This window comes from Mercenaria mercenaria, chromosome 5 (genome assembly GCF_021730395.1).
Source record: "Mercenaria mercenaria strain notata chromosome 5, MADL_Memer_1, whole genome shotgun sequence".
In the NCBI taxonomy this organism is placed as follows: domain Eukaryota; kingdom Metazoa; phylum Mollusca; class Bivalvia; order Venerida; family Veneridae; genus Mercenaria; species Mercenaria mercenaria.
The window spans coordinates 30,577,199-30,590,281 of NC_069365.1; the positions used below are offsets into that span (position 1 = coordinate 30,577,199).

Consider the following 13,083-nt stretch of genomic DNA (forward strand, 5'->3'; position numbering starts at 1 on the left):
ATATGTCTCACCATTGAAGTTTAATTTTGAAGTATCTAAATTCATAATCTGACAGTGTAGAGCATTGGTAAATATCCAAACGAACCTTAACAAGTTTTTACTTGGTCTTTTTTCGCGAAACAGTGTGAATCGTTTTTGTATATTGAGAGCAGTTAAATGGTAATTTTGTTCCATTTAAAAAAATTTCTTTTTCGCGTCGAGTTTTGGTTCACCAACTAATATGAAATACACTCGGTGACTGCTTCCTGGAAAGTAACCAGTACTCGCACCGAAAGAAAGGACTGTTGGGGTCACGGTCAAAATCCGCTGACAGGATTCGAACCCGCGACCTCCGGTTTACGAGACTTCTGTACAAAAATGAAAAAAGGTAAAATTTGTATCTCGATTCTACTCTATATAGTTTTGAACTAATTTGAATATAACTTAAGTAAGTCAGTTTATTCAGAGATTACTTGCAAACTTAAAAAAAAAATGTTAAAACATTATAGCAACCTGCCGAATTTGAAATCGATTATCGAAAGTGCAAAGGCTATGCCACAAACTGCAATGTACCACAATATATTCAATGTGTGACTTTCATCGTACGTCAATTCAGTCGACTAAGTTCGAGAGATACTCACAATACTGCGTGAACAAACCTGTCTCAGTATTTGTTTCTATATATTTATACAGGAATATTTTAAAAATATGGGGTACCGTGTGTAAAACTTTTCAATATTCAACGCTGCATTCTTCGTGCGTAATCGGTATCCCGACCTATCCTATTTTTTTTACATGACTCTAAATGTTTTATAGTCTTTGAGATTTTTTAAAAACTTTTTAATAAAAAGTTTTAAAAAACTGCTCATTCTATTCTTTAAAAATTGTCAGTGATATTAGAAATTATTCGTATTCATTTGTTTTACATAAAAATAATTTCCGTAAAGTCTCATTGAACAAAAAAGTATAAAAAATCCTGCCTTTTTACTACCTATTTTTTAGGCATGTTACCGGACACAAAGAATTATTTAGGCTTTGGGAATACACAGGTGAAACAAAAACTCTTTGAGGCCCGAGAGGAATTCCTTTCTTCGAAATATAACAACTTTTTGGACAAAACGTGATTATAAAATAGTATATAATGATAACGATACAAAATATCGGGTACTAATTAGAAGGCTCGTCTAAACAACGCTATGTATAACGACTTCCTGTGTACAAGTTTACAAATTATATTAAGACGTTTTTGCAACCAGAAAGAACACGCAGTTTTAACCCATTCATCAAAGAAGTTCCTCGCGGGCATCATAAAGTTCAGTGTATTTTTTACTAAATTCTAAATATGTAAATTGATATCGACACGATATCATTCGTAATTATATTAGCCTTCCGTCCGTAAGTTTCCGGTGGTTTCCGTACAATCGGAATCGGCTATTTCCGTGGTTTGGTCCGGGCCGGGCCGGGCCGGGTTTTATTAATAACCAGAATTCCGGACCAAGGTAATTAGTAAAGGTCTGAAATCCCTTCTCTAAACAGCCACAACTTGACCAATAAAAAATAACAACAAACCCTTTCTAAAGAAGAAACTCTATGCAGGTTGTAATTAGTTATAAAGCGAGTTTTCTTGTTGGTAGTTTTTGTTATTTGGTTTTATAAGCTTTGTTGAGCTTTAAATTTAATCTTTGGGTTGATTGATACAGGAAGTAATCGTCCATTTTTCCGAAATAAAAAGCTAAAAAAGGTTTGCCAATTTAAGATATTTGACAACTTCATCAGCGGTTTCATTAAGGCCTGGGTGTGTGAATCTCCCCGCTATAATTGTCTAAAGTCACGCTACTCTAACTGTAAAGTTCTTAAAATTGGAGGACCCCCCAGATCCCCGATACTTCACAAATTATTGGAACTTGCACTAAAGACTAGTAAAGTGACTTACTCTTGTTTCATCTCTGCCTTTGAACACATAAATGGTGGTCTTGTGGTCTAAGATAAATATAAGTGCATGGTAAAATCAACTAAGATAATAATATGCACGACACTTGCCAAGAAACGGAGTGGGATTTCGGCAGCATTATGCATAGAAATAAAATTACGGTTCCCTAGCCTATGTACAGCATTTTGGTTAGAGAACCAGTTCCGGATGAACAAGTTTGCTTTCTAGGGAACCGATTCCCGTTCTCTAGCCACTGCCTATTAGAATTTTCCCCATTGGGAAGGAATGAAATTATGATTGGAAGTCTGAGAAATCAACAGTTGTCGTTTGGAAATTGGACCCAAGTCGGTTTATTATGCGCCGGCTGTATCGCCAGTGTAAATGATGTTGCGTTTCAAGTCTTTGACCTCACTGTTAGAATAGTGATGTAGTTTTTAAGAGTAACGGTTGCACGCACTTTCAGAAATGACGATATCAAATAAGTTTGCGGCGCAGAAAGTATTAAAAGTATTATGTGCCCCCTCTTTGAATCACTCTCCCAACCTTCCTTAAAACGTTGTCCATAATTTAAAGAATACTCTAATAATATGAGAGATTTTATTTTAAACTGTATAGTCCTATCAAGTATACATTGAAATACCATCACCAGTTAAAAATTTAAAAATAATTATTTCATGCGTCGCTTATTTTTGAAATAATAAAAAAAAAGTTCCAGGTTTTCTGGGACAAACCTCTTATTGTTGATCAGAGCTTCCATGACAGACAATGCATCTGTGAGAAAGACGACTGAAGAGCTTTCTTCTGCCGAGTCTTCAGTCATTGGGACGGCCTTCATGAGTGCTTCAGTATCTGCCTTGTAATTGCTGCAGTGTTTTCCTGTGGCTGCCTGTAGTGTTTCTCTCTGGCCAGATTGGGATACTGGTACTGATGATAAACCCGGACAGATGATAAAGTCGACCACCTTGGAAATATTTTATTGCAATCGGTTATTTAAAAAATTGAACACACCATCTCTAATAGTTTACATTTACAACACCAACTGGTGTAAATAAAAACAAAATTGGTAAATATTCTGTATAAATAAATGACTTACATTTATCTTTATAAAAAATATTTATCCAAAATTACTGGGGAAGAGGGTGTTTTTTTTGCGCATGCTCACTGTCGCCACATGAAGGCCTGACATTGGGTAACTTTTCATTACTTGATCAGGAATGACTGTTGCAGCTTTTTGGGGAAAGTTTCAATATAATACTACAAAGAAAATTTTGTAAACGACAAAGTGTTCGGATTTATCATCAGTCAACCTGCTTTCAGTCCCCATTTTACTAACCCCTTTCAGGGCCTCACTTTGTGTGAGTTTGCTAACTAAATATAAATTTAAATTATGCAAAGTTTTCAGCAAATGTTAAGCTTTATTTTGATATCAACCATTGATTACAAATTGCAGAAATAAAAAAGTTACAGGTAAAAAACCTCATTTTCTGTTCGGGTTTATCATCAGTACCAGTAGAATGAAAACTCGTGCTGCTCCATCTTTGATGGGGCGTGTGGCTGATCCATCTGACCTTCTGTACAGACATGAGTCCATGTTTCCGGAGGAAAATACATTATTAATACAAATGTACATGGAAAATGCCCTGCGGTCATAAATATCCTCGCTGGTTTTGAAAAGGCACTTATCAAGATAAATACACAAGGCTGATAAAAGGGCATGAGGCACAAATGGGCAGTTTGAAGGGCAGCATGCAGTACTTCAAAAGTGGCTTGGTGCTGAACCATTTTAAAAGTCCTGCAGGAAACTCTAACTCCATTGTTAAAACTGACTTGAGGACCAGTGTTTTCAAACTTGTCCTTGAAACAATCAAACACGGGACCCTAGATTGATTTTACTGACTGAATATTGACTGATGCTTTGAAAAATAGATTTAAGTAACGGTAAAATTATTCTACATTGTAGACCAATATTTGTTCCAAACACCAAGCACCCTCTCACTCCTTGTTAACCAATTTTTTATACGCCTGAAGGGACGTATTATGTTATGACGCTGGTGTCCGTCTGTCTGTCCGTTAGCAATTTCATGTCCGCTTTGTAACTCTTGAACCCTTGAAGGATTTCAAGGAAACTTGACACAAATGTTCACCACAGACGACGTGCAGAGCGCATTTTTTGGATGTCTCGCTTCAAGGTCAAGGTCACACTTAGGAGTCAAAGGTCATATCAGTTTGTTTCGTGTCTGTCCATTAGCAATTTCATGTCCGCTTTGTAACTCTTGAACTGCTTGAAGGATTTCAAAGAAACTTGACACAAATGCTCACCACACTTGAGTCGACGTGCAGAGCGCATGTTCCGGATGACTTGCTTCAAGGACAAGGTCACACGTAGGGGTCAAAGGTCATATATGACTTTGCTTTGTTTTTATTGCTCTGCATTGCAGTGCTCTTGTTTTTATTTTGCAGATCCCTCTTTTGTTCACATACAATAAATTTTTTTTGAATTTCTTCCCTTTAAGTTTACGTTACTGTAAATAGCTTATTTTGAAACTTTTGAAAGGATTTTTTTTTTTTTGTGGACTTAGAATTTTTTTGGAATTTCTTCCCTTTGTTGTTCCTGTCCTTTGAACTTCACATTCAAAGTCCTTTAAATTTTGCTCCCACCCACTGATGTAACCCTTCGGGCGTATATTGCCCCGCTTGGCGGAGCTCTTGTTTCTTTCTTGCCCCTGAATTGAAAAAATTATATGCTCCTTTCTCATTCAGTTTTACGGTTTAGGGTTGGCGACTACCCGCCCAGGATGGGTAAACCCACCCGGGTTTTCCCGTGTTGGGCAATACTCCTAAAAATGAATGAAGTGGGCAATACTGGGCAATAAGATAAGTTTTTCTTTTTTTTTTTACCAAACAATTGAGTTTCTATGTTATAAAATGTGAGCTAATTCTTACATTAAGTTTTACTTACTTTGAAACCATTGGTGAAGTGATAAGTAGCTGACAGAACAGTTTTATTAACAAAATTATCATTTATTTACCCAACAAAATATTTTTTATGTGAAAGTAAACACCCTTTAACATTTATAGTTACAGATTCTGATATATGAATTTATAAATGACACAGTATTACTTTGTACATATAATCTACACACTGCCGCTGATCACATATTGAACGATCTCTCTAGGTCAAAACTAGATTTTGCTTAAAATATGATAGTCTAACAGTCTAGTTCTTCTTTATCACAAAGCATTCTGTAACTGAACACAAGTTTTGTAGTCTTTTCAATCCCAAGTCTGTTTCTGAGTTTTGTCTGAATAATACCAAAATTTGAAAACACACTTTCAATTGACAGAGAAGATGCCAGCATAATATTATCTAGAAGGTTTTTGGCTGCAATACCCTACACAGTGGTCTTAGGCTGATCTAATACCAACACACTGCAACAAGTCTAAGAGCTTTCAGTCTCAATTTTGGTACTAAACACAGTGCGACAGTCTTTACATTTTGCAATTTTTTTTAATCATCCTCAGTAACATTAAAACAATTCCACACAGGGTCCGTAGATTTCATGGTAATAGGATAGATATGACAATGTGATCTAAATTGGAAAGTTGATTTTCATGAGTAAGATGGCCAGATTTAAGTTGTTCACACTTCTAACTTTAATCCTCTAATCTTGTTCATTAATTGGTCAATCATCTATTTTGCTTTTTTACAAAATTATGCCCCTTTTTCGACTTAGAAATTCTTGGTTAAGGTTTTGTATGTAAGCTGGTATCTCAGTAACCACTTGTGGGAATGGATTGAAACTTCACACACTTATTCACTGTGATAGACTGACCTACATTGCACAGGTTCCATAACTCTATTCTGCTTTTTTACAAAACTATGCCCCTTTTTTGACTTCGAAATTCTTGGTTAAGGTTTTGTATGTAAGCTGGTATCTCAGTACCCAATAATGGGAATGGATTGAAACTTCACACACTTGTTCACTGTCATGATCTGACATGCACTGTGTAGGTCCCATAACTCTACTTTGCTTTTTAGCTTGACTATTCAAAGAATAGTAGAGCTATTGGACTCACCCATGCGTTGGCGTCCCGATTTGGTTAAGGTTTTGTATGTAAGCTGGTATCTCAGTAACCACTCGTTGGAATGGATTGAAACTTCACACACTTATTCACTGTGATAAACTGACCTACATTGCACAGGGTCCATAACTCTGTTTTGCTTTTTTACAAAATTATGCACTGTGTAGGTCCCATTTTTTTTAAAATTATGCCCCTTTTTCGACTTAGCAGTTTTTGGTTAAGGTTTTGTATGTAAGCTGGTATCTCAGTATCCACTTATGGGAAAGGATTGAAACTTCACGCACTTGTTCACTTTATGAGCTGATAAGCACTGTGAAGGTTCCATAACCCTTTTTTCCATTTTTACAAAATTATGCCCCTTTTTCGACTGTTGTATTCATTCAATTGACAAGGCTGTTGAATAGTCGAGCCTTGCTGTCCTCCGACAGCTCTTGTTATAGATATTACAGCATTAGGCATGCAGGTGTCACTGCTATCACTATATGGGTTGTTAGTCAACTAAAGAGTAAAGTGTTGAAATATGTATTGAAGTATGAACTGAAATATGATATTGCCCACTATTGCCCAGTAAAACCCGGGTTTTCCCAGTATTACCCACTGGGCCGGGCAATATGCTTAAAACCCGGGTTTTTGCCAACCCTTCCTCCATAACAGGCATAATAATTATGTTGTATTATTGTGTTATAGGAGGAGGCCATCATGGCCTCTGGTGAGAAGATAACTCTGACAGATGCTCTGCAGAATGTTGATGTACTAGATGAGTTACCTCTACCTGATCAGCAGCCATGTATTGAGGCCCTCTCACTCTCGATACACTATCAAACCAACTTTGATACCAACTTTGAGGACAGAGCAGCTTATGTTACTGGTGTTGCCAGGTACATCGAGGAGGCTACAGTTCATGCAGATCTTGTAAGTTTAGTATTTCTTAAATTTGTAACAACCTTTTATTCTATAAATTGTTTAATTTTGATATCATAAAACTCCCAAGAATTTGGTCAAAATGGCTATTTGAAATGAGTATCAGGATATCAAATTTTAAAAGTAAAAGAATGAAAATGGAATTATCATATTTTTATTTGACATTAGGATTCAGTTTTTTCTGTATGTTTTGGTTACATAAAGCCACAAAATTACATTCCAACAAGTGAAGTTCTCAGCAATTGTTGCAAAAAGTACCCTACAAAAGTGAATTAAGTTGCTGTGTGCATTGACTTGTTAATCCTTACCCTGCTAGATTTCTATAATGAACTTGTCCAGGGTGGACAGTACCATTAACTGTAAAAAGGGGTTTTCACCAAAAAAGGAACTGACTGAATGGCGAACAGTGCAGACCAAGATCAAACTGCATGGATGTGCAGGCTGATCTTGGTCTGCACTGGTCGCAATGGCAGAATCACTTGCAGCCAGCAGGCTAAGGGTTAAATGTATCTTTACTTCAATTCTCTATATTTTTATCCAGTTTGTGTAGCAGTTTTTTAGCTCGACAATTTGAAGAGTAAGTTCTGGCAAAATTGCAGGTTTTTGCATCTCATTTCAATTTTAGTGATTGCATTATTGAGAGAAAATTGATTCTCATGTTTTCTCTAACAGATTAGTTTGTTAACGACCATTATATAAGAAATGACACTAGAATTAAGTAATAAAAAAACATGTATAACCACTGGAATGTAATATTTACATTGATATTTATTTTAATTTTCTATATTTTCAGAATAAGTTGTTAGAGGAAGGGCAGGAGTATGCTGTTATGATGTATACATGGAGGTGCTGCTCCAGAGCCCTACCACAGGTTCTTATTATTTAAAATTATATAACAAATAAAACTATATTGTTATATATTGGCAATCACAGTTACAGTAATTCCTTTGAAATTTGAGGTCCAGACCTAACACCGTGCAATATGTTCCTTAGAATTTTTGAAACATTAAACTTCAAGCTGTCAGAGGGATGTACTTTTACTTATTTTGCTGGTAAGCAGTTTTAAGACAGATGACAGCTATGTATTTCTTTGGTTTTAAATATGTTAAAAAAGTGATTAAACTTAAAGATTGAAGAAGACCAATTTATTTTTCGAATTCTGTTTACCATCAGCTACATGTGTCACATACAGTGCATTTATGTTTGCAGGTGAAGAGCAATGAGCAGGAGAATAGAGTGGAGATATACCATAAGATAGTGGAGGTGCTAGATCCAGGCGTGTCTAAACTCAGGGAATTTATGTACTTCCAGGTATTATATACCCCTTAAACATTTGTAACGCATTGCTGTTTCATGTTTCTCATCTGCTAGACCAGCAAGTTACCATCTGGAGGCGTTAACTTGATGACTGATTAAATACAGGTAGCATTCTTTGTAGAGGTGTTTTTAAACAAGTATAGGTCATAAAATGTTGGTGGCTTTCCAGCTTTTGATTGTGGAGGAAGACCCCAGGTGCCTCTCCGAGTATCATTTCATACCACAGCCAGTACAAGTGACCATCGTTGAGCAGGTTGGCTGGCTTTCTCACATTAAGAAGTCAAACACCCAAGCATTGGTTTAAACCCAAACTGGTGAGGGGCAAACGATTCCAAGTTAGCGACCTTAACTGCTGGCCTACTGAAGCGCCCTTGCAGAGAAAGATCCTATTTCAGGGTTTGAAAGGAGTGTAACACTGCTGTAAATAATAGTTGATTACCTTTACATACTTATTAGCTCACCTGTCACGAAGTGACAAGGTGAGCTATTGTGACCGCTTGATGTCCGTCATGCGTCAACAATTTGTAAAAAAATCTTCTTGAAAACCACTGGGCAGAATTACACCAAACTTTACAGGAATGATCCTTGGGTGGCCCCCTTTCAAAATTATTCAAAGAATTGAATTCCATGGACAGTGTTTTTTTTCCCTTTTGGGAAAAGGTCCGGTACCAGATAAAATGGGAAAAATAGCGGGGTTTTTACTCGGATTGGGAATTTTTATAGTTAATTGATAACATCATTTAGAATGCTTCTTCCTTTAATTCCATGTAAATAGCATCAAACAAACTGTTTAAATGGTTAATTCATGGTGAATGTCAATGTAACTAAGTTTTCCTTCTGCATTCATCAAAATGCCAACTTAATTTGGTCATTTGGGGAATTTTTGGATGATAATTGGGAAAAAAGATTGCATTTTTCAATTGGAAAAAGGTCCTTTTAGGGGTACTTTATAAAGAAGGAAAAAAATCGCTGATGGAGAACTCTGGTTGCCATGGCAACCGAAAGGAAAAACTTTAAAAATCTTCTTCTCAAAAACCAGAAGCCCTAGAGCTTAGATATTTGGTGTGAAGCATTGCCTAGTGAACCTCTACCAATTTTGTTCAAATCATGACCCCGGGGTCAAAATTGACCCCACCCCAGGGGTCACTTGATTTTACATAGGAAAATGTTCAAAAATCTTCTTCTCAAAAAGCAGAAGCCCTAGAGCTTAGATATTTGACATGTAGCATTGCCTAGTGGACCTCTACTAAAGTTGTTCAAATCATGACCTCCGGGTTAAAATTGACCCCGCCCCAGGGGTCACTTGATTTTACATATGAAAATCTTAAAAAATCTTCTTCTCAAAAACCAGAAGCCCTAGAGCTTAGATACTTGACATGTAGCATTGCCTAGTGGACCTCTACAAAATTTGTTTAAATCATGACCCCCGGGGTCAAAATTGACCCCGCCCCAGGGGTCACTTGATTTTACATAGAAAATTTTAAAAAATCTTCTTCTCAAAAACCAGAAGCCCTAGAGCTTAGATATTTGACATGTAGCATTGCCTAGTGGACCTCTACTAAATTTGTTCAAATCATGACCCCGGGGTCAAAATTGACCCCACCCTAGGGGTCACTTGATTTTACATATGAAAATCTTCAAAAAATTTCTAAAAATAAACCAGAAGGCCTAGAGCTTAGATATTTCACATGTAGCATTGTCTAGTAGACCTCTACAACATTTGTTCAAATCATGACCCCCCGGGGTCAAAATTGACCCCCGCCCAAGGGTCACTTGATTTTACATATGAAAATCTTCAAAAATTTTCTAAAAATAAACCAGAAGGCCTAGATCTTAGATATTTGACATGTAGCATTGCCTAGTAGACTTCTACAAAATTTGTTCAAATCATGACTCTCGGGATCAAATTGGCTCCGCCCCATGGGGTTACTTGATTGTACATAGAAAAATCTTCAGACTTTTCTAAAAAAAAAAACCAGAAGGCCTAGAGCTTAGATATTTGACATGTAGCATTGCCTAGTGGACCTCTACAAAATTTGTTCAAATCTTGACCCCCCCAGGGTCAAATTGACCCAGCCCCAGGGTTACTTGATTGTGCATAGGGAAATCTTCATAAATTTGCTAAAAATAAACCAGAAGGCCTAGATCTTAAAGCTTTAGCTAAGAAATTTGTTCAAGCAAGCAACTCTACTCAGGTGAGCGATATAGGGCCATCATGGCCCTCTTGTATCTGTATATTGTCATTAGTTTCAGCTGCTTTTCACTTTGTCTTCAAATTCAAACAAGGGGGCATGTATATGATAATGATTTATAGAGGAAATGAGTTGAGCAAACAGTCTAGAAAGGACCATGTAGATCTGTTGCATTTTCCTGTCCATAAATGTTCCTCAGGACACAACATTTTTGTCTTTCCAAATATTAGACCGTGCTGTAAGACAAAACATGTATTAAGGTTTTACTGTCAAAACAATTTTCTAGATAGTTTGGTCAGATATTTACATTTATTTAGAGAAAAGCAATAGATCGTTTCTGTGGAGAGGTGAAGAGACTATGTCACAAGGAAAAGAGAAATGATTTCGTGTCCGAGGCCTACCTAGTCACGCTGGGCAAGTTTATCAACATGTTTGCTGAACTAGATGAGCTGAAAAACATGAAGTCTAGTGTGAAAAATGACTATTCAGCTTACAGGAGGTAATTGGTGTAGTTAATGGATGAAAAGCAAAGTAATGATTAGTTGAAACCACAGCAAAGCTTTACCAGGACGCATATATAAACAGTTTAAACTCGATATCTCGAATTTCAAGACATCAAGCATTTAATTTTGAGATATCTGAAATTTGACTTAAAATGATATTTTGTGCATATGTTTACAAGATGGCATTTGAAAATGTCTTTGAAATGGCTGGAATTTCGATATAAGCAGGTTTGAGATTCAGAGTTTCAACTGTATATAATTACATATATATGTCATTATACAGAGTTATAATCGCATCTCCAGAATGATCTGACATATAAATGGTCAGCAAACACTTAGATCCTTAAAACTTTTCTGCTTTAGAAACATTTACGGAAGATATATAATATTTGAAAGAAACAATAGAAAACTTCAATTAAGTGTTTGCAAATGCAGGCTTTTGACAGCTGTGGTTTCAGCGCAATCATTGTTTTAGTGTTATGTAATTGAATGATTCTCCAAGTAATGAGGGTATAATGGCAGACTTCTTTCTATGAAAATTGTCATTTTTACATCAGGGGTCATCATATTGTGATTGTAATATTTAGTGTTGTGGGTGAGGGAGAGAAACAAGTTCAAGATAATGAAAAAAATAGCAGCAGACAGTTTGGATCATTTGCACTTAAAAAAGATATATACAGAGTATGTCATTTTATACACATTACATGGAGAATATGTCATTAAGAAAGTGATTTAGCATTTAATTATTTATGATTAACTTTCTGACAGGATAGGGCAATGGCTGCGATTGGAGTTCAGGTTAAACAAATGTGTCACAAACATAAAAAATCCGACTTCAGGTCCACGGCTCAGCGTGTTATGTTGGCTAAGTGTCTGAACATGATGTTTGAGCTGAATGAACTGCTCAACAGTAGGTCCTCTATAAAGAATGACTATTCTACTTACAACAGGTAGAAAACTCCCAGTCTCATATAATCAGCATTCCACTTTCCCGTACCTCAGCATTTCTTACCTTACCAAACTTGTGACCTGATCACCTCCCACTATTCTGGTTGTCTTGATAAATTCTCAAACAATATCGTATGACATTAGCCTATAATTTGACTTTACAGTAGTCTTTTTTCATCTTGGGAAATTATTGCGGACAGGTGAGTGTTGGAATCTAGGTAATTTTCTCAAAATATAGTGTTGATTTCCTATAAAGAAGGTGTACCTGCAGATTTATAAAGGATGCTTTGTGTTTTCCTTAACGAAGCAAAAAATTCATTGAACAGAGCTTAGTTAGCATATTTATTGCTGGCAATCCCTATACTGAATTAATCAAGAATAGAAAAAAAAACCTTCTAGCTATTGTTAAATGCATAAAATGTATATCAAACTGTATGTAGTTAATGCTTACCCTACACTGTGCACCTCATATTACATTAGTTGTTATTTATACACTGACAAACACAACTTGAAGAGCAGGATCTGAATTTAGCCAGATTTTCTACAGTCTGTCATTTGTTGGAAAGTAATGAAGTAGTAATTTGTCCTAGTCGCTAAATGACAAAAAAAAACCAACATGCATATTTCACTAAATTTGTGGGGAAAAATTCAGAGTAAATACTCGTAGGAAAGAGCAACTTATGTTGGGACTGTCATAAATTAACCTTTTATACACTTTTAAAGGGATTCCAATCGAATGTCTTACTCTTGATCTGACACCAATAATGGTAGACATACATGACATATTTTTTTTCTCATGCAATTCAGCATTGCAAGTTTATGCACCTTTGGCTTTAGAACATAATATGTATACTGACTCTTCCACTTTTCAGGCATTGACCTAAAGCCCCCATCACACCAGACTAGTTCTCAAAACGTCCCAACCCGTCCTAAAATATTGTAAAACGGGCTGCGATCTGGCTAGAACGTTTGAAATTTGGCTGGAAAATATCCATAACGTGATCATAGTTAGTTCTTAAACAGTTCTCGATACGTCCATTGCGTCTTTATCCCGTCTGAAGTACGTTTATATTAAGTTCAGTTTGGAAAAAATGCCCGTTCACCTCATGTGAACACCGTTTGTAGGCAGTCCAAGTCCGTCTGTAGTCAGAATAAAGAAGTTTGTAACTAGTCCTACTTCGTTCCGAGTACGTCGAAATACGTTCTAACT

The 13,083-nt window shown here is 36.3% G+C and overlaps 1 protein-coding gene across 3 annotated transcripts in view; it reads left to right on the top strand.

Moving 5' to 3' along the window:
* Positions 1-1,662: 1,662 nt before the first annotated feature.
* The window catches only part of LOC123556756 (cytoplasmic FMR1-interacting protein-like), a 34,710-nt gene continuing 23,289 nt past the window's right edge, over positions 1,663-13,083 (top strand). For 2 of the 3 annotated variants that reach the window (XM_053543069.1, XM_053543070.1), the window contains exons 1-5: positions 1,663-1,720; positions 6,680-6,904; positions 7,707-7,784; positions 8,123-8,224; positions 10,740-10,921. In XM_053543069.1, the coding sequence (XP_053399044.1) occupies positions 6,692-6,904; positions 7,707-7,784; positions 8,123-8,224; positions 10,740-10,921 (575 nt within the window). In that variant the 5' untranslated portion in view covers positions 1,663-1,720; positions 6,680-6,691. Of the gene's footprint in view, positions 1,721-6,679; positions 6,905-7,706; positions 7,785-8,122; positions 8,225-10,739; positions 10,922-11,693; positions 11,876-13,083 lie in introns of all 3 variants that reach the window. The other variant, XM_053543071.1, reaches the window with a different exon arrangement.